Source organism: Argopecten irradians, chromosome 3 (assembly GCF_041381155.1).
Source record: "Argopecten irradians isolate NY chromosome 3, Ai_NY, whole genome shotgun sequence".
NCBI classification, from domain to species: domain Eukaryota; kingdom Metazoa; phylum Mollusca; class Bivalvia; order Pectinida; family Pectinidae; genus Argopecten; species Argopecten irradians.
The window spans coordinates 2,183,527-2,207,220 of record NC_091136.1 but is presented as its reverse complement, the minus strand read 5'-3'; the positions used below and the strand labels follow the sequence as shown (position 1 = coordinate 2,207,220).

The 23,694-nt window shown below is 36.4% G+C and overlaps 2 protein-coding genes across 3 annotated transcripts; both read left to right on the top strand.

Moving 5' to 3' along the window:
* The first annotated feature begins 4 nt into the window (after positions 1 to 4).
* LOC138317293 (calmodulin-like) lies at positions 5 to 9,071 on the top strand. Of its 2 annotated transcripts, XM_069258861.1 has the most exons (6): positions 5 to 1,298; positions 1,822 to 1,858; positions 2,231 to 2,371; positions 3,067 to 3,312; positions 4,787 to 7,473; positions 8,969 to 9,071. In XM_069258861.1, exons 1-5 carry the CDS (start codon positions 1,296 to 1,298, stop codon positions 4,816 to 4,818), a joined length of 459 nt encoding a protein of 152 aa, XP_069114962.1. In that variant the 5' UTR covers positions 5 to 1,295; the 3' UTR covers positions 4,819 to 7,473; positions 8,969 to 9,071. The 2 variants fall into 2 exon arrangements, with proteins under 2 accessions (XP_069114962.1, XP_069114963.1); XM_069258862.1 differs by lacking the exon at positions 1,822 to 1,858 and having other exon boundaries at positions 106 to 1,298.
* On the top strand, positions 7,489 to 11,709 carry LOC138317296 (uncharacterized). The gene is made up of 3 exons (XM_069258864.1): positions 7,489 to 9,109; positions 9,542 to 9,787; positions 11,349 to 11,709. Exons 1-3 carry the CDS (start codon positions 8,938 to 8,940, stop codon positions 11,378 to 11,380), a joined length of 450 nt encoding a protein of 149 aa, XP_069114965.1. The 5' UTR covers positions 7,489 to 8,937; the 3' UTR covers positions 11,381 to 11,709.
* Positions 11,710 to 23,694: the final 11,985 nt, after the last annotated feature.

Genomic DNA, 23,694 nt, shown 5'->3' with positions numbered 1-23,694 from the left:
TTTTAAAAGTGTAAACACTCACAAAATAACAAAAATAATCAATAATTTTCAATCAAACAAAAAAGCCAAACTGACAAATAATTGTCCTCTCTGTGGTCTTTATGTGACAATAGATTAATATGAAGCAAACGTATAATCTCTGTACCAGCCTTGCTATTCAATAATGAATACATTTTTGTTCATCCCTCCCTTGATAATTAAGTAACAAGGCCCAGTTCCATGATCATTCCTTAAACTTAAGGAAAGCATTACAGATTTTAAGGATGGTGTCTTAACTTAAAAGTTTTCCCGTAACTGTTGTAACGCTTTTCTATGGGGAAATTTAAGTTAAGAAATTCCTTAGTTAAGGAATGTTCGTGAAACTGGGCCCATATATACTTCAGTTTGAAATTACCAAACAATATCCACCTTATATTGTGATTCCCAGTGAGTGATATTTGCATACCAATATATAAAGATACAATCATAAATCATAAAATCATAAATTCTGTCTTCATGTGCATACACGTAATGCGGTCTATGATTATGATTCGATGTCACCTCCCAGTGTTGTCTTTTCGCGCTATACTAGGGGGCTAAGCTGTCTGCTCCAACATTAACTGTTGCCAAAGCTACTTGTGTGCACATGGCACAGAGTCAATCACGGAAACCATTACAACACTGATTTGGAACTGTGATTAATAGAACATCATTCTCCACAAAACGCGAAACGAGAAAAGATATAGCTTATTGTACTTTTCTCATAGGAGCGGAGAGAAAATCGATCTGTTTTTTTCAGCTGTCAAAAACAGACAGCTGGCTATTGGTAAACAACAATGCGAACTTTTTATTCTTCAAACAATTGCTCAGCTGCTTGGTAAAAGGCAAGTTATCTACCGAATAACAACATAACTACTAGTATACTATATAATTTATGAAAGTCTGTGTCAGTAATTTAACGACTCTTCCACAAGTTGTGAAAACCCGTGAGGTAGTTATCTATTCACCTGATTTCTATGGTGCATCATATGTCATTGTTTCTCTGTGCCGTACCGTTAGAATTCCCGTGCCTACTTGAACAATACGCTATAAGAAACAGTACGAAGAATAGAAGAAATAAAGTGTGAAACCTACGCCCTACCAGGCCGATAATTTTACAATAAAAAAAGAAGTCACGACACGATATGTTTTGTGTTGATAATGTAGCCCCATATAACAATGTTCATAGAGACTACGATATACATATTTTTGTATTTGCGAAAGTGAGGTAGAAGGAAAACCTATGTGTTTGATCTTTGGTGATATTCCTGGACAATATGGTAAGTTTTCGTCTTTAAAGATAGAAATCGTTTAATATAGATTGGTGGTATGATAACTTAAGACAATGATACAGATGTAAATGTTTCACTGGAATGTTGTAACAAATAATCAGTAGTGTCTGTTATAATACGGCTGTTTCTGATACAAATTATAAAAACCGTCTTTTAGTCTCACCTTCCGGTGATTTTGACGTTACAAAAATCACATCGGAAACGTCGTCGTCATACTAACTGACTGTCACTATTATTATAACTACCATGGTGATATATACATATTAAGTTTTTTAACTCTTTTTATCGGGTTGTTGAGATTTATAATCAATAAGATTTGTACATATCTATGCGACAATATTCATCGTTATTTTTTTTAAATTTATTTATTTACAATATTCTATAAATGTTATGATATTTCCACCTAATCGAATATAGAATAATGAAGTTTTTGTTTGGGTTTTCGGCTTGTACAATTCTCAAGTTATAAAAACATACATTTAATGTAAACAGTATATATGGTGACTTTCAGGATATCACCGCGTCACTAACGGAAGTACAGATTGCCGGTAAGGTTATTCAATAGCATTATATACCGTACGATTTTATATATTTATAATTATAACTGATTTATAAGTGTCTTACTGAGTAACGTCTAGTGTATATAAGAAACAAAAACAAATCCGCATTACCAATTTAGTTTGTATAACTCTCCATAATCATGGCGCCTGGACTACAGTTGCCTAGTAAATACTCCTTTTTGGACCAACATAAATCCAACCCCAATCTCCCCAAAGACCACATCCTACCTTAAACAATTCTGTTCCGTAATGTTGTAACGTATTCATATAACACCAACCAAGATTTGCCCTACGCAATCACATTGGCCTTATATCTAAATATCTAACTTATATATCTCTGTTTCCATTGGCCTGCCTCAGAACTGAAAGAGGTGTTTAGTTTATACGACAAAGACTGTGACGGCTTTGTGGACCTGGCGGAGCTGGGACCAATGATGAGGTCAATGGGACTAAATCCATCGGAGAAGGAAATACTCGCTTACACAGAAAAGTTCAATGAAAGTACGCTTCCATACTACTTTTTACACTGTTTCAGTAAAGTATAGAAAAGATGTATTAATCTGTAAATGACACATATAATTGAGAGTATGATGATAATCAAGCCCTGTTACTGCATTATCAACCTTGTCCCTTAGTTTAAAAGTTTTACGTGAAGGTAAAAAATGCATCGAAAATAAATTGCATCCCGCAAAATTCTGTCGCACTATGTCCAATATGGAATTAAGTACTGATTGCGCATGCACCAAAAGCAATGTTTGTTGTGGTAATTAGACAGACATATACATGATTAAATGCGAATTATTGTTCAAATTATTGGTATCGCTCATACTCTGTCGGCGTTGGAGCTTTTTTAAACATATTTTTTGAGGAGTCTGAACACATGAAGATAATATTATTCAGATATATGAAATATCAGTAAAAGAAAGACTCGTATTACAAATGTGGTATATATATTTTATCGATTTTTTTTTTCATTTTCTCGGTTGTTTGCTTGATAGCACGGTTCCATATTTCTTCATATGGTAACCTTTTTGGGTGCGCTGTTTGAACATTTTTTTTATATCTGTATTATGGAGTCATAAGCATCTACGTCCTTGATCTGCATACCTAGAGTATTGATAAAAAAATAGATCATAGGAGTCTTGCAGATAAAATACATATCTGGCTGACTTCTTCCTTTAATACTATTCGTCTAGGACATGACAAAAATGTAGACTTTCGGGACGCCTTAGAAGTTGTGGTTGACACTCTAGCTAACCCACAGGAGACAGAAGAAAGTCTACGCGAGGCGTTCCGAGTACTAGACAGAGACGGCACCGGATTCGTCAGCTGTGCCGAACTCACCCAACTGATGACATCACGAGGAGAGCGATTATCAGATGATGACGTCAAGGAGATGATAATCGAGGCTGACGATGGCGAAGGGCACATCAAATACGAAGGTACATGGATTACTTTTTCTTTTCTGTTATTTTTCTCTATCTCATTTCAACACTCAGAGAGTTGAGACGTCAGACATGTCAGGTGTTATCATTGTCACCATCGTTTTCGTCCAAACCCTAAGTACCAATACATTCACACTCGTCTGTCATCCGTACCCTTTTTGCATATGATTAAGACCATTCTCCCATCACTTTCAGATCTACTACACTATTTAGTTATTTAGTTTTTATTGGTGTCTCATTAATTGCATAATACAAATATTCTTCCTTTCACTACAGTTTTTGCCTTTTCATTTCAAGTACATGGATTACTAGTATTCAAAAGAGAATGCCATTTGAAAGATTGTATTCTTTTTTTAAGTTGACAGAAAACTTAATAATTTTTGACACGTGAATTAGTTATCATTTAATTAGTTATGAACTGAATTATCTTCTTTGGAATAATGAAGCTATATCTAATAGCCTGACAGAACAGAATTAGTATTGATGTTGACAAACTTTAATATCTACCCTATACAAGCAAGTACAGAATTATTGACATTGCATTCACTCGAATGGAAAACCTTAAATTATCGGGCTGCAATAGTATATATTATCCACTGATTATTCTACATTGATATTTGCAGTTATCATATAAAGCACAAAATAAGCCTACTTCCAACTAATCTTATAATCTATTCTAACGATTTCCGGGAAATCTGGTTAATATATGACGGTTGGTTAATGACAATCATGTACCTCTCATTTATCACATCACGATATCGCGAAATTATTACGTTAACGAGATGTGCCATGTACATACGGGCACCTCGCACGAGCGTTAATCACCAACCACGTGACATTAATTGTATTTGAAACGGTCTGCTTACTATTTATCATTAACAACATATCTACAGAGGACAACAATCTGCATTCTTGACCAGTATAAGTGATTCTTAACCATAACAATACGTGGTCTTTTGTTACTGATACTGTAGAGATGGAAATTTACGCGAGAGGGAATTTTACGCTAATTATTCGAAGGTAATATTTTGTACATTTTGCTGTTAAAAGTCCGAAAGTATATTATCACAACCCAACAACACCACGAATTTTTAAGTATTAAAATCGCGAAATTAAACATTAAAATATCCATGTTTACAGAAGACGTGGTCGTTTGTTTAAGTCCATAGTTTTATATCTTTTCTTGTCAACATACGTTCAAATTCAATTGCATTAGAATCGTTGTTTCTTCACCAAGAACAATGCTATTTTTTCCTATATCACTCCCCAATGTATTCAAAACAGCTTTTTATCAATTTATTTATTGGTTTTATTTTTGTTACGTAAGTCATTACCTTTGTTTTATTTTATATTTTCTTAAAGATGTGTTTGTTTAAAAGGAATTTGCCAGCTGTATAACCCGCGAGGTATTTAACTGACAATCCCTTGTGAAAAGACAATATATCTATATATTTTTTTATTTATTTTACAGAGTTTGTCCGGTTAATCCTAGGAAAGAGCTAGCCAGTACATCATCAGTGAATCTGTACTAACGGCTTTGTGGGGGAAATAATCATTGCATCACTTAATACGATTGTGACGGTCCAGGAACGGCCGACATCGTTCTATAAAGTGTTCACCCTCCCTGGGGACGCAAAGGCCGGGAAAGTGTTTCAAACCCGACTCGAATATCATGCCTATGTTGCTGTGGACGCGACTGATACATCATCAGGGGCCCTTTACCTAATTGATTTGTACTACATTCCACAACACTCGGGGGTGCTATGTTACAATGTATTAATCTAGGGTCGCTTGTTCTTCAAATACAATCACATCTCCCGTTTAGACACACCAACTGCCTGGCTGTATCAACCATTTTCATTTGACAGTGCTGGTGTTAGCTGATGGCGGTATTCATTTCCGTCCAAAGGTTTTCTTCCAATCAAATGTGTAAATGTGTAATGCGTATATCACACAGTTTATTGCTCATATATGCTTTGTACAAATTCAATACATATTTTGTAAGTTATATTGTACTTGAAAAGTCATAAAAGATTATATATCATAAATTCTCAATATCATCGGTCCTATATGAATAGAACCGTTAGACAGGCAGGTTGTTGCTGTCTATAAAACCTATGACGTAACAACAACGCAAATAAAGATAATCTTGCTTGCTACTTCAAAGTATATACAGTATATCTATAACATTTATATTTGTCTACTTTGTCCCGCATTACTGTTCGTATCCTATTATGTAATCGTGTTCGTTTTGTATATCTTGATAAAGAGGCAGATCGCCTCGAAAATTTGATAATTTTGTTTTGTCCACACGGTTGGAATTACTTCCTTGTCCCATATTTACCATTTGAAGTCATTCGTATCCAACAGACTTTCGTTTGATTGGATCCCATGTCATTTAGAAAATCCTGTTGATATAACTTCTTTGACCCTTATAACATTTATATCTTAATATATACATATATGGTGTTTTATTGGGTTTTTTTATCAAAAATGTTTTCAAGTCAATAATGAACCCCTAAGTCATACATGATATACTTCCGTTAGCTGCTGTAACACACTATCGCGCGGGAACTGGTTCAAAATCGTGAATCAAACGGATCTCGAACCAAAGTAAACACTTATTCAGAAAATTTGCTATTGGTGTTAAGAAGCCGTTATATTAACATACTGGGTAGGGGGGGGAGGTTGTCAAAGGGAATTTTTTTGGTTTTCTTCTGCAATTTTGGGAGGGTGTCTTTTTCTTTAATGCCACTTTATACATAAACTATCAAACGCATATTTATCACATAACTGGTCTGTCCAGCTATGTCATACGGCATACGGAATAACGTTACCTCCGAGTCGGATTTCTACCTTTTTATATAAAGACAAAAGTCTAAACTTTTACTTATATCGATATTAATTAAAGTTATGTGAAAAACAGAATCTTACACTATTGACTAAGTGATAAAAAATTGTCGAAATAATTTGATATGCTACTCGCCTAAAGGCTCGTGGCATACCAAATTATTGAACTCGTTTAATAAATTTTATATTACAAAGCCACTCATGTAAGATGCTCTATATCAACTGTATTGTATTTTCATTTTATTATTTTTATCTCATCATGTAATGTCTAATGATCATACGGAGTTTTTCAAATACATCATTGAATTGCAAATACTGCTGTTTACTTTTACAAAGAACACATTATTATATTGTGTATATCGCATTGTTTAGTATTGTTTAGAATTGTAACTGAGCGCACACTGCAAAATTAAATACATAGGATGTTTTAAATCTATCAAAAAGAAACCCGTTCAAGTTTTATTAAGCTTGATTACAACAGTGTCCAAATTGTGTTTTGTTATTTTAGATATATTGTATCAACAAAAAAATGACTTTAAATCATGTTGTCAAAACAACAAATCGTTAACATTACCTGTCTTTGTTTGTTTTTTTTTTCAAATTGAAGTCATCAACTTGTAAGCATTTAATACATTTGTTTCGCTCTGGTCATACCTTTTATTGGTTTATAAACTTTATTTAACATTTTACATCCAATATGGGTATCATTATAGTACGGCTATGTCTACTCAATACAAACACGCACATCGTAAGTTTGGGTTTCACCTCTATGCAGTCAACCGTTTGTATTTTTATCAAGAGTTGTGATAAGTCGATGCCATGTTAGCTTACAAAACGTTTTACGCGATTGTTAAAAATGCAAATCTCTAAACATTTATTACTTATGAGTGTCCGGAACTCACAGACTTGTCATTTTCCAGTTCCTGTCATTCTATTTATACATTTATGTATTAATCATAAGCAATTTATAAAACTTTCAAATAGAATTAATTAGAGGGAGATGACGTGGCTTTCGTTATTATGTCTATGACCAACATGAGGGTTGGTAAGAATTCCCACCAAAGTCTGATTGTCTAAACAAACTATTTGCAGACACACATTAGAAATAGATAAACATCCATAATGGTAAGTATTCAATAATGACGAACAGATTCATGTGTGGCTAACCATTTTTTCAAAATGTGTTGATGATAATTTTTGTAATGATAAATTAAAAACAGGGGCTGATATGATTTTATGTATCGTACTTTGGATTTGTGTAGAACGAAGGAGAAGAGGACCAACAGATACCGGAAAACCAGGTAGTAGGTAGGTGTCTTTTATTTATTTTTTCATCTATTTATCCATTTATGCGTTATCTCATTTTTCTTTTTCATGTATTTATCCACTTATCTATTTTTTCTATTGTAAAAAACAACTAACAGAAAAGACTGTACGACAGAGTGACTAGCAAACGTCAGTACCCGGATCTTTGTGGCGCAATATGTAAATCGTTTTGGTGAAACAGATTGTTACTCTACAGTAAAACACGGTTATAATGAACCTCTTGGAACCAACACATCACTTCGTTATAAGCATAGTTTTTTATTCGTGTTCTTTATAAACGTGATTTATTGTAACGTCACACCGCTCACAATGAAATGCTAGCAAAATTGAACACTTTTAAAATATTTGATACAGTTTTGACAATGATGTAAAACAAACTTTAATTGGGAGTTCTATTTTGGGTATAGAGACCAGGTATGCTTAAAAGTTCTCCATTTGTAAAAGAACACTAATGATTCGTATCAGAAAGCTAGAGGGTCGGTTGCCTGAATTTTCCACGACAGTTTAGCCACCATCTTAAGTAGGCAAGAAAATGAACACAGATCAGATTTTAGACCTAGATTATATCATTTGTGAATTATTCGGAAATAAATCAGGATCAAACATTCGGTAGACAAGTTTTAACAATTATCTTCAAAAGATGTTCTGTTTTCGGTAGCGTCGCATTTAGTTAATAAAATAAAACAACTCTTTCGTATTATACAACTAATTGATTGACTGAGGTCAGTATAGACCCAAGAAAAAATAAATAATCAAGGGCAATAACTCCATATATTAGCCTACATTAAATTGTATGTCAATACCTGCAGTTGTGCAAGGCTACCATCACATAGTGAGCATTCAAATAGTGTTATCGTTTAAAGCATCACAAAGCAATATTTTTGACGTAGGCTAGTTCGCTATAGTATTCACATTGCTTTTGATTCGGAGTTTAGGTAGGCGGTACTAGTGTATACTAGATACAGAATCTGTATATAGTTGTCAACCCTCTTTCTTTCAAAATGACATCAATCTGAACTTTATCCTGAAGATAATCACGACCCTGTTTTCAATATGTTTGTATATGAAAGATCAAAACGCAATTTTCTTCATTTCATCATTAAGAATCTCATCGCACAGATCGTGTCGTTTACGATACGAATCCGTATTTAGTTCACGAGTGAGTGGTGTATGCGAATACGACATCTGGCAAATACTGAATAGACCTTGTTAGTTCTGTAACACGGGCCAAGATTATACCTCGTTTTTACAAACGAACACTTTATCCTTTTTTGTTAATCAGGATATACGGGATATTAAAAAAAAACAATAATGTTATTTAAAAAATGAACACATTGATTGATAAATTGTTAGGCATTTGATACCTTCGTTTTCATTACAATAGATCCTCGGAATCAATGGCAGATATTAGACAACAAAACTTCGTAAGGTACAATAATATGAACAATGATGCATTTTCTGTATCTAAACACTTCAGAGATGAAGGAAGTATTCAGCCTGCTGGACAAGGACTGTGATGGTCTGATCCCAGTTGAACACCTAGGTCCCGCCTTAAGGTCCATGGGACTTAATCCAACCGAGGAGTCACTTAAGGCTGCTGGCGAGGAATTTAAATCTAGTATGTTGAAAACAATATAACTCTTTTTACCGATGAAATTGATTTATGTTCTTACATTGTGTACCCATTCGCTAATATTTGTCATATGTTTATATTGACATCCGATCATAACATCAATTAGTTATTTCGTTTTCCGTTTTATGTTTTTGCGTTTTGATCTAAGCAAAATAACTAACCAATATGTATTTTCTAGTTGAGTTTTGTCATTTCGCTTGAATTCACTTTGATAAATCTGTTATTGAAGTGTAAATCCATTCTGAGTTGATGTTTTAAAAAAAATAAAAATCTGAACATCTTATTTTTTATCATCGATGCATTTTATTCCATGTTTCGGATTAGGACCTAGTTGTTTATTTCAACAAAAAGAATGACAATTGGATATTTTCTTTGCTTTTATCTCAATATTTGATTGATCCATATTATTCCTTTTAGGAGAAAATCGATCACTTAATTTTGACGAATGTTTAAAAATTGCTGCGGAGTTGATAAAAGAGCCCGATGAGACCAAAGAGAGTCTACGCGAGGCGTTCCGAGCGTTTGACAAAGAAAGGATTGGATGGATAGACAGTGCGGATCTCCGGCAGGCTATGATAAACCTGGGTGAACGACTGACAGAAGAGGAAGCGTCTGAACTGATAGAAGACGCCAATGGCTTAGACGGACACATTCAATACGGAGGTAGGGTCCCACTCGGGCCAAGCTAACTTTCTTATTTTTCTCACAGCCCAGTCAATTTTGATATGGAAATTCCCATTACATCTCATGCAAGTCGTCTAAATAACCTCTTCAAACACTACACATGCAATTATAAAACTTATTAAAGGGACATGAACGTTAATAAGCCATGTAAATTTGAGTAAAATACATATTTAAGACGTGTCAGATACCTTACTAAGTAATATATATCAATTATTGTGCAAATGTGTCAAATAAAATGATTATAATGGAAATTCCATCTTTCTGTATTTTGAACCGGCCCGGTCGAATTTTGTAACGATAGTATAGTAGTGTTGAACTTTAGTGACCTCCCACAATGAACTGCATATGCGTGAGACGGGAGCAACTCCCCTTTTTATACTTGCGTGATGTACATACATGTATGTGCAATAAGTCAGGAACCTTCCTTCGCGGTGCCCTGTCGAATGAAAAGTTTCGTTTGACTTTTGACTTATCATTCTTACGCTAAATACAAATTGTTTATAGCAAATATGGCTTAAACTTCATTTGCCAACCATCGTATATCAGAAAATCAACTTAAAATGTGGAAAACTAATATTCCTTGTTATGTCAGCAAGTTTGTTGTTCATTATAACCTCGCTTTCGGCCAGCTTTCGTTTTGTGTTCCAAAAATAGAATATGACGGTCTATTTTTAGCTCACCTGGCCCAAAGGGCCGGTGAGCTTATGTCATGGCGCGCGTATCGTCTCGCGTCGCTCCTCCGTCGTCCGTCCGTCCGTCCTTCCGTCCGTCTGTCTGACGTCAACATTTCCTTCAAATCGCTACTAGTCATAGAGTTCTGCATGGATTGTAACCAAATTTGGCCAGAAACATCCTTGGGGGAAGGGAAACAGGACTTGTATAAATTTTGGCTCTGACCCCCGGTTGCAGGAGGGGCGGGGCCCAATAGGGGAAATAGAGGTAAATCCTATAAATCGCTACTTGTCCTAGAGTTCTGCATGGATTGTAACCAAATTTGGCCAGAAACATCCTTTGGGGAAGGGGAACAGAACTTGTATAAATTTTGGCTTTGACCCCCCGGTTGCAGGAGGGGCGGGGCTCAATAGGGGAAATAGAGGTAAATCCTATAAATCGCTACTTGTCCTAGAGTTCTGCATGGATTGTAACCAAATTTGGCCAGAAACATCCTTTGGGGAAGGGGAACAGAACTTGTATAAATTTTGGCTTTGACCCCCCGGTGGCAGGAGGGGCGGGGCCCAATAGGGGAAATAGAGGTAAATCTTCATTCGGGATCAGTATATATTATAAGCTGTGCACTACAATACAAACTTAGATACAGTTAGCATGCATAACGTTCTTATTGGCAAATATGTCAATGTTGATTTCGAAACAGCATATATCTGTATAGCCTGGACCATATCACGATTTCATATCCATATTGACTTTCAGTAGTAATGGTTTTTAAAAACCAATGTCGAAGTGTTTACCGAGTATTTATCGTTTTATTCACATTTCATTTTGTAGATTTTTAAAACTTTGATATTATTTGTATTTGTTTCAGAATTTATCAAGTTAATTCTGAGTGATCGGTAACATGGGTGATTCCTGGAAAACGTCGCAGAAAGCCTGTGCTGGCACAACCCGCGTTATAAACCATATTCGGGATATTTGTACATCAGCTAGTCTGACAAGTATCGATCCTGCTCCCCGACGACACTCCTTTCACTAATCTGATTCCTTTACATCCAATATTATTTAGCTTTATTAACTTTTATATTATATATACATATATACACGGTCTCAATAACAAAATCATATCATTTTTACAATGCAGAATGTCGATGACCTCAGCGTAATACAATGGTATCGGTCTTTTTTCTTATTTTAATGGCATATTAAAACGCATATGTATAGTTTTGAAATATGTTTGTGCTTTTTCTTTATACGCCTGTCCAAATTTAATCAGACGACAATGGTTGTGTCTATCGATGCCTGTCAGACTGTAATGATCAGTATTCAACAGAGTTACCAAATCGTCTCGGATATCAAATAATACAACAACGCATAAATGTTGCTAATGTTTTCAGTTCACATGTCTACTATTAGTCTTACTCGCAGCATATCAAATTGTCTGTCAATTCGTTGATTTCATAGTACAAACCCGGAATTACTTTTATTCCAATTCCGGGAGTGGTTTTTATCCATATTCCGATGAATTCTGTCCCAATCTAGAGTTTTTTTTTAGTTTTTTTTATTAGTTTAATGTCCTAGCCATGGTCATGTAAGGACGTGTAAGATTTGTTGGTGGAGGAAGGTCGAGCTGGATTGATTACAACGATTGTGATTACAATCAGAATTTTTGTCCCAATCCGCGACTATATATAATCCCAATCCGGCTGATGTGTATCCAATTTTGAAGTAATTTTGTCCCAACACACAGGATCTTTATCCGATGGTTGATGCATAAAGGTGACCAGACAGGGGGCATGCCAAGTTCTTACATTTCGATAGTGTCGCTGTTTGGTGTGTTTAAGGTTAATTAATTAGCATAGATATTTTTTCAAATGGCCTAAAAATGTGATATTTTCATATTGATATTTTATATGTATCGTCATTTTGTTACAATATACAATACAATCCCGTTCTTTGAATCGTTAAATATGTTTGATCGAGCCAAGATCAATGAAGTAGGGCAATCACAGGTACAATATATAATGTGAACGTTTAAAGTTAGTTAGGATACCAACATCATAAACACAAGTAGATAGATATGCATAATGTACTCAAAATAAAACAATTAAAACATTATAATACAAATTTAAGGGAATGGGATTCATTGCTGATATAGTCGATCGATTCACCTTTTGAAGTAACAAAATGTCCTACTTCATTGCAATCTATAATGTATAGTGATGTTGTTTGTTTTTACAACGGATGTTTACCATGCCTCAATTAACAATACTTGATTAAAAGTCTAGTGTACTTATCGATACTCTTACCTTTGATCAAGGGCGATAACCCTAATTAGTTACAATTTTACCATGAGAATTCAATGTTGTTATCGAGTGTTACGTCATCACGATAATGATCGTGGTCTATGAACGAACGCACCGATCGTCAGCGGTGTGCCCGAAGGCGCGTTTGATTGTGACAATTAGCGGAACGCTATTGAAAGAGACGAGGGAACCGGAAGCCAAACAAACAACAGCTTCGTTAATTATGCATCTTACACTTGTGACCGGCTTATTAGAGTCAGTCTCTGACAGCTGTCGTCTGCTTAGTAGATAGGCCATGACGACCCCAAAGTCACAGAGAAATGAAGTATTGTTCATATACCTGCAACAGGACGATCGCTACACTTATGTTCAATACTTAATATTAAAACCTGCTACACACTAAAGGGGGGATTTGGTGACAATGTCTGCTAGTCATAGAACATAATTATCCATTTGTTTAAATTTTAATTAAGTATAAGTCAAGCAAAGCAAAAAGTATACCTGCAACAGGGCGAGCGCTTCACTATCTTAATATTCTCAATTAAAACCTGCTTCAGACTGAATGGGGATTGGTGAAAATGTGTGCTTGTTATTGGACATATCCATTTGTTTAAAATTCAATGAATTATAAGTCAAGCAAGGAAAACAACAACAACAACAACAACAACAAACAACAATACAACAAATCCACGGATGAAACCTGGCGCGTTATTAAGTTTACCTATATACTAGAGTGTCGCGTTATTGCTGAAATTGATTCTATAACAACAATACATTACACATATATACTACTAGTCTTTATGAGTTTTAGATTATAGATGCTATGATAACACGATTGTAACTTTAAAACCATTGAAAACGTATCGATCTGTTTTTGGAATAACATTTGCATTCACAAATTTGAATAATCGATGATTTCGCCATGTAACATTAACGATGATGGTTGACAACGTGCGATTAGGATGCGAGGACGGCAAGCATTAAACAAATAAGGCTGTTTTTCAATTTCCGATCGAACTAATTGCTATGCACACAGAATTTGAATGAGAGAAATACAGGTTTAGTGTCTTCAATATCATCCGTATTGATACAGACTGGTTGGTGTTTAAATTGCCAATGAGGAAACCCAGAAACGCCACCGAAAGACCGCGACGAGACAAAAGTGTTCTCGTTATGGTGGAGAGTCAATAAACACTACTGCAGTGATCGAATTTATTGTCATGATGCCACCTGTTTTAAAGAGTCAGTGTAGTGTGAACCAAGCTCTGCTCGTGTGCAGTCAGCTTGTTATCGCCAACAAAGTACTGCTTTTTCTGATGTGTTTGTCTACGCTAATGGCACCGGGCCTTGAGTAAACACATAATAATCAGTAAGATATAATAAAATAATGATTTTTTCCCGAGTTGAACGCGTTCAACCAGCATCAAGTATCAAATACTGTTTCAAATCGGCATAATACCAAACCTTGAGTCATATTCTAGTGTTGACATATATATTGTAATGTCTATACCCGTCTATACATGAAACCGACAACAGTTTAGATCAGCCCTATATACTGCAACTTGCCAAAACTTGAAACCGATACCAGTTGATGAAATCAACATCGTCATTGTTCCCTTTTCACAATGGACTGGGCATCACGATACCAACAATACTGTTCTTTTACATGAGGAGTCCTTTCATGACATCGATTTTAACCGTTGAAAATAATGCTCTGGTTCAGTTTCATAGAACTTTATAGCCGATGCCAGAGACAGGGTGTGACATCTGCTGTAATGGCGCCCAGCACACCACTATGATCGATTTCCGTACAGTACTCTTACATCTAGTACTGTCCTCCAACCGCAGACTTCGTTTGTGTGATACGTAGCAACCCTTAGTGGATAACTGCCTGAATGCAAGCACCATATTTCGATATCTTTACAAATTAATGAAAATCGCAGAACTGTCAAATGCACTGTATTATTCATGGTGAAGTAGTTTCTGTCGAATAGCAGTACGCTAGTATTCCACGGTCCAGTGGCTTGGCAACACCAGGCAGCCTCGTTTTCGTTTTGTTCACGGGACGTTACCACGCCACTCGAATCCTTAACAAGGACTGTGTGAACTATACCAGCGAGATGGTAAGTATATAATGCATGAGATGTTTCTTTTAATCACTGCTTTTCAATCATTTACGTATGTACGGTACAGTTAACGTTTCATCTTCGTTTAATATTTTATTCTCTGTAGCTTCGCTGGTAGCAAATTGACATGACTTCATAACAATAATTAATTAAAAGTCGATTTTTTTTTTTACTTTCATACATATGTATATATATATGCCTCATTACTTTAACACATTGTAAGTATCAACAATACCGTGGAATGTAAGCGTGTCGTTTCGTTTTATTCTAGATTTCAATATATACTAATACTACATTTTTACGCTATAAGTGTTATAGTATAGCCGGTCACATGAACTTTTTGGTTCAGCCTAACAACTTAGATAAAATGCCACCAGGCGATTATATACTCATCAGTGCTCGATTTAATAATTCAACACGTACACAATTACAATAGGTCGCTAATTATGAAATTACGTTCCGTACTGCATTCATCTACAAAAAAACCAAGGCAGTATCCGTTTATATGTTGTTGTGAGGTTAAAGGGTTTGGTAGGCTGACTGTCAAACGTAGCGACTGGTCGATAATATGACTACTTTTGAAACCCGCGCAGTGTATCAGACTTCATCAGAGTGCAAACTATTGCGAGAGTGTTGCTAGGGTCGCTATTAAAAGTAATATTTGTCATAGGAAAATGAAGATAATGTTAGAATTTGATTGTTGGACCAACGACATTTCAAAACATAAGTTTACAAGCTGATATGGTGTATTTCGGAGTAAAACATTTAAAACACAAGTGTATACATTTATCGGTGTTTGTAAAACTCATCAGGGCTACAAACGAAAACTATATTTGGGACAACAGTTTATCTTACCCCGGACACGGATTTCCGTAATTTGTGAGATTTTGCCCACGTGCTCTAATAGGATAAAAGGAGCATGCGCTCTCTTTGGGGCGAGACAGGAGATTTCAACCCTCGGGGTGAACTTCTTAAGCTGCCAAACAGCTGCAAAGCCTATGGTTGAGGTTTCCCTGTCTCACCCAAAAGGGGATGAAAGATTTTATTACTCATACAGGGGTATATCGAGTAACCATAGCATACAGGGGGGTACATGTATATCGGGTACAAATACTATACACAGGGGTACATCGGGTAAACATATCATAAAGGGGATGTATCGGGAAACATACCATACAGGGGGGTATATCGGGTAAACATACCATACAGGGGTTATATCGGGTAAACATGCCTTACACGGGGTATATCGGGTAAACATACCATACAGGGGGGTATATCGGGTAAACATACCATACAGGGGGTTATATCGGGTAAACATACCATACAGGGGGTATATCGTGTAAACATCTAGGTAAACGGTACAAACTTACAGGGGGGTATATCGGGTAAACATAACTTACACGGGGTATATCGGGTAAACATAACTTACACGGGGTATATCGGGTAAACATAACTTACACGGGGTATATCGGGTAAACATACCATACAGGGGGTATATCGGGTAAACATACCATACAGGGGGTTATATCGGGTAAACATACCATACAGGGGGTTATATCGGGTAAACATACCATACAGGAGGGTATATCGGGTAAACATACCATACAGGGGGTATATCGGGTAAACATACCTTACAGGGGTTATATCGGGTAAACATACCATACAGGGGGGTATATCGGGTAAACATACCATACAGGGGGTTATATCGGGTAAACATACCATACAGGGGGTATATCGGGTAAACATACCATACAGGGGGTATATCGGGTAAACATACCATACAGGGGGTATATCGGGTAAACATACCTTACACGGGGTATATCGGGTAAACATACCATACAGGGGTTATATCGGGTAAACATACCATACAGGGGGTATATCGGGTAAACATACCATACAGGGGGTTATATCGGGTAAACATACCATACAGGGGGTATATCGGGTAAACATACCATACAGGGGTTATATCGGGTAAACATACCATACAGGGGGTTATATCGGGTAAACATACCATACAGGGGGGTATATCGGGTAAACATACCATACAGGGGTTATATCGGGTAAACATACCATACAGGGGGTTATATCGGGTAAACATACCATACAGGGGGTTATATCGGGTAAATACCATACAGGGGGGTATATCGGGTAAACATACCATACAGGGGGTTATATCGGGTAAACATACCATACAGGGGGTTATATCGGGTAAACATACCATACAGGGGGTTATATCGGGTAAACATACCATACAGGGAGGTATATCGGGTAAACATACCATACAGGGGTTATATCGTGTAAACATATCATACAGGGGTTATATCGGGTAAACATACCATACAGGGGTTATATCGTGTAAACATACCATACAGGGGGTTATATCGGGTAAACATACCATACATACCGTACAGAGGGTTATATCGTGTAAACATACCATACAGGGGGTTATATCGGGTAAACATACCATACAGGGGGTTATATCGGGTAAACATACCATACAGGGAAGTATATCGTGTAAACACATCATATAGGGGTTATATCGGGTAAACATACCATACAGGGGTTATATCGTGTAAACATACCATACAGGGGGTTATATCGGATAAACATACCATACAGGGGGTTATATCGGGTAAACATACCATACAGGGGGTTATATCGGGTAAACATACCATACAGGGGGTATATCGGGTAAACATACCATACAGGGGTTATATCGGGTAAACATACCATACAGGGGGTATATCGGGTAAACATACCATACAGGGGGTTATATCGGGTAAACATACCATACAGGGGGTTATATCGGTAAACATACCATACAGGGGTTATATCGGTAAACTAAACAGGGGGTAACAGGTAACATACCATACAGGGGGTTATATCGTGATAAACATACCATACAGGGGGTTATATCGGGTAAACATACCATACAGGGGGTTATATCGGGTAAACATACCATACAGGGAGGTATATCGGGTAAACATACCATACAGGGGGTATATCGGGTAAACATACCATACAGGGGGTATATCGGGTAAACATACCATACAGGGGGTTATATCGGGGGTAATCGTACATACCATACAGGGGGTATATCGGGTAAACATACCATACCGGTAACATACAGGGGGTTATAAACATACCTACAGGTTAATCGGGTAAACATACCATACAGGGGGTATATCGGGTAAACATACCATACAGGGGGTTTTATCGGGTAAACATATACCATACAGGGGGTATATCGGGTAAACATACCATACAGGGGGTTATATCGGGTAAACATACCATACAGGGGGTTTTATCGGGTAAACATACCATACAGGGGGTTATATCGGGTAAACATACCATACAGGGGTTATATCGGGTAAACATACCATACAGGGGGTTATCGGGTAAACATACCATACAGGGTTATATCGGGTAAACATACCATACAGAGGGGTATATCGGGTAAACATACCATACAGGGGGTATATCGGGTAAGCATACCATACAGGGGGTATATCGGGTAAACATACCATACAGGGGGTTATATCGGGTAAACATACCATACATAGGGTTATATCGGGTAAACATACCATACAGGGGGTATATCGGGTAAACATACCATACAGGGGTATATCGGGTAAACATACATACAGGGGGTATATCGGGTAAACATACCATACAGGGGGTATTACAGGGTAAAACATACCATACAGGGGGTTATCGGGTAAACATACCATACAGGGGTATATCGGGTAAACATACCATACAGGGGGTATATCGGGTAAACATACCATACAGGGGGTATATCGGGTAAACATACCATACAGGGGGTATATCGGTATACCATACATACAGGGGTATATCGGGTAAACATACGGGGTATATCGGGTAACATACCATACAGGGGGTTATATCGGGTAAACATACCATACAGGGGTTATATCGGGTAAACATACCATACAGGGGGGTTATCGGGTAAACATACCATACAGGGTTATATCGGGTAAACATACCAAGGTACATACAGGGGGTTATATCGGGTAAACATACCATACAGGGGGTATATCGGATAAACATACCATACAGGGGGTTATATCGGGTAAACATACCTTACAGGGGGTTTTATCGGGTACATACCATACAGGGAGGTATATCGGGTAAACATACCATACAGGGGTTATATCGGGTAAACATACCATACAGGGGGGTTATATCGGGTAAACATACCATACAAGGGTTATATCGGGTAAACATACCATACAGAGGGGTATATCGGGTAAACATACCATACAGGGGGTTATATCGGGTAAGCATACCATACAGGGGGTATATCGGGTAAACATACCATACAGTGGGTATATCGGGTAAAACATACCATACAAGGGTTATATCGGGTAAACATACCATACAGAGGGGTATATCGGGTAAACATACCATACATGGGGGTATATCGGGTAAGCATACCATACAGGGGGGTATATCGGGTAAACATACCATACACGGGGTATATCGGGTAAACATAACTTACACGGGGTATATCGGGTAAACATACCATACAGGGGGTATATCGGGTAAACATACCATACAGGAGGTTATATCGGGGTACAAAATCTCAATACAATATAATTTGAGGTATGATATATTTTTTTTAATATGGAATTACATATTTTAAGATTTTGTGACAATAATTATTGTTTAACGATCAAATAACGTCTGCTTTATAACCTAATCTATAAACTTCATTTTTAAATACTTTTGTTCTATGACGTAATGTATGGCCAACTGATATCTACCGATTATTTGTTTGCCAACATGCGCAAAAATGCAATATGATGTTTTATATCTTATTGCTTATGACACTATATTGACTATTGACTTCGGCATTATAACACGCTTAACTTAAATTAATAATAATTAAATTGAATATATGTAAGCAAACTGTCATGATTGTATATGTTTAAGGTATTCATAGAAAAAATACGTTCTCATTCATTCAAAGTGCGAACTGTTGAATTGGTGCGTGAAATGTACTTAATGAACAAGGACAACATACAGTGGGATGTTATGAGGTGATTCAGCGACCACATATCTCGTCAACGTGTGTCTTGATGTGTAAAATTATTGGACTCAGTTGTCAGAAGTGATTTCCTAAACATTCAACAGCCGCTCGTTGCTTTAAGGCCAAGCAAACAACACATCTTTTGGTCATTCGGTAGTCGTTTGCTACTTCAAGTACAAACAAGTATGACATAGAAACCATAAAGATCAGCGTGACAGTTGTCGATGTAAGGCCAAACAAACAAAATAGAATGACATAAGAATTGAAATCATCCAAATGTCAGTCGCTGCTGAAAGGCCAAACAAACAAAATAGAATGACATAAGAATTGAAAACATCCAAATGTCAGTCGCTGCTGAAAGGCCAAACAAACAAAATAGAATGACATAAGAATTGAAAACATCCAAATGTCAGTCGCTGCTGAAAGGCCAAACAAACAAAATAGTGTGACATAAGAATCATGACAAAATAGAATGACATAAGAATTGAAATCATCCAAATGTCAGTCGCTGCTGAAAGGCCAAACAAACAAAATAGTATGACATAAGAATCGAAAACATCCAAATGTCAGTCGCTGCTGAAAGGCCAAACAAACAAAATAGAATGACATAAGAATTGAAAACATCCAAATGTCAGTCGCTGCTGAAAGGCCAGACAAACAAAATAGTATGACATAAGAATTGAAAACATCCAAATGTCAGTCGCTGCTGAAAGGCCAAACAAACAAAATAGTATGACATAAGAATCGAAAACATCCAAATGTCAGTCGCTGCTGAAAGGCCAAACAAACAAAATAGTATGACATAAGAATCGAAAACATCCAAATGTCAGTCGCTGCTGAAAGGCCAAACAAACAAAATAGTATGACATAAGAATCGAAAACATCCAAATGTCAGTCGCTGCTGAAAGGCCAAACAAACAAAATAGTATGACATAAGAATCGAAAAAATCCAAATGTCAGTCGCTGCTGAAAGGCTAAACAAACAAAATAGTATGACATAAGAATCGGAAAAAACCCAAATGTCAGTCGTTACTGTTATACAAATCAAGCCTGCTAGTATGACATTGGGATACCAAACATTTGAAATTGTTGTTTGGTGCGTCTGTCGTTGCTTTAAGGCCAAGCAAGCAGTAATGTATGATGCAGGGGAATAATAAGGTGATGATTTGTCAAATATGACCGTTGAGATGTGATGTGTTAAATGTTCATAAATACCTTCAATTAGTGAGATCCTTTTGTCGTATCTTAAATGGATGTATATATATTTTCAACACAGTAGATATTCCAACCCGATGATAACGATCAATCAAAATGTTTTTAATTCTGGTTAATTCTTCATTTAGTTCTGCGTGTCGTTTTGTCGTAGTAAGTATAGTCTGAGGGGTGGTATGGTGTAGAAGTGTTCAGGAAGACATCTGAATAACGCAGTTATGGTGTCCCCTGAACACTCACAAACATCACATTTACGGCTGTGCAGCAATTCACGGAATGCTGAATATGATTTGACCATGAAGCATCAATTTATGAAAGTATAGACAAAATCCATGGTCAAAGTAATCATGATAAAAAAATTATCAATCAGACTTTATTTTTTTAGAATCAAGTAATCTCCATCTATTTTTTCAAACACAAATGTTAGTATGACCTACATGACAGTTTAAACTCAAAGACAACGTAAAATCATAGCTCTGTATTTCATGAAAAAGATCCAAACAGCATTTTCGTAGGGAATTAAATTTCATAAGAGTGTAATCCTAATGATACTGAACTTGAATCGCTGTGGTGTATTGCGCTTGTTGGTGGAGAATTAAGGCAACATGAAATGTATGAGTCAAATAGACCACTAGTACATTTACCCTTCATCTGTGAGTCAATAGTAATGTATAATAATCGATATGTGAGCAGGTCCTTCTGTACTGTTATCAATATTTCATGTTATCTTTTGTTGTTTGCAAGTAATTGTGACGGATGACCTCAAATAAACACAAAATAGACCAGGGTTGTTGAAACGAAGCTGTAGATAATGAGGATTTGAACAGGTAAACACATATATGTCACTAAAATCAACACGAAAAAGACCAGGGTTGTTAAAATGAAGCTTTAGTTGATGATGTTTTGATCAGGGTAAACACACGTGTTAAGTGGCTGAAATGAACACGAAATAGACTAGTGTTGCGGAAATGAAGCTTAGTTGATGAAGTTTTGAACAATGTAAATGTACGTGTTAAGTGACTGAAATCAACACGAAATAGACCGGTGTTGCTGAAATGAAGCTTAGTTGATGAGGTTTTGGACAGGGTAATATACACGTATTATTTGACTGAAATCAACACGAAATAGACCAGGGTTGTCGAAATGAAGCTTTAGTTAATTGAGCTTTTAACAAGGTAAATATACGCGTGTTAAAAGACTGAAATCAACACGAAATAGACCAGGGTTGTTGAAATGAAGCTTTAGTTAATTGAGCTTTTTAAATATACGTATGTTAAGTGACTGAAATCAATACGAAATAGACCAGGGATTAAAACAGGGTAAATACTTTGTGTTAAGTGACTGAAATCAACACGAAATAGACCAGGGTTGCTGAAATGAAGCTTCAGTTAATTGAGTTTTAAACAGGGTAAATATACGCGTGTTAAGTGACTGAAATCAACACGAAATAGTTTTTTTGGTATCTTGATTGACAGAAAAGCTAGAAATTACATAAAAGTCTTATACTGATAATACAAACTAAACAAACTTTTCTTGACTGATGGAGCTACATTAAAGGTGTGCTTAAACAATCACTTGGCGGACTATTATATTATGTATGAAGCTAGCAAATACAACGTATACACAACATACTCATATAGTCATATCAAATTAACTATTGAAAAACTGATACCAATCAGACATGGTTTAATTGTTATAGTCCAGTTTGATTGTATCTGTATCCCGGAAACCGATAATGGTAGATCGCGTACGAAAATGCCACCTGCCGTAGGAATGCTGGTTGATAGGATTGTTGACACTGATATTGTGTCGTATGTAATAATTCACCAATCAGCTTGAATCTGAGAACTGACCGCCAGTCATACCAACGGTTATATATTTTGTAGAGAGGCATTGTAATGACCATTAATTACGCTTGATACCATAAGGTTATACCACAAATCACGAACTTGTTGCAATGACCTCTGATTCGATGACGTCACCCCACCACTTATGTATGAGACACGTTTAAGTGCTCAAGGTATAGTTTATTCACTGCAGTTGATGAATCTATATTTTAAATATATATATCGGTTTTATTGTTATAATTTTGCAACCACCATCGACGATTTTGACATTTTTCTTGCTTACATCGATTTACGACACGGAACTAGTAGATTTATATATACTAAGTAAAGAGAATGTCAGTAGACTTATATAATAAGAACTCGCTTAATTGGAACACTAGGATAACTCGAAGTTTATCTCGCTCCCTTCAAGTTTAACCGAGTTTCACTGTACTTTGAAATAGAAATTATTCTTGTGCAGTCAGTCAGGATTGATATTGTCGATTCTTACACAGTGAAATACTTGAGACTGCTTGAGTATCCATATCGAGTGATTGATTTGTGTACGTATGTACTGTATAACACAACATTTTCGTGGGAACATTTTATCGTGTTTTGGAGGCTTCAGATTATTTCGAGAGAAGAAATAATCGTTGTTGGGTCGTGGAACAGTAATTTTATTAACTCATTAACC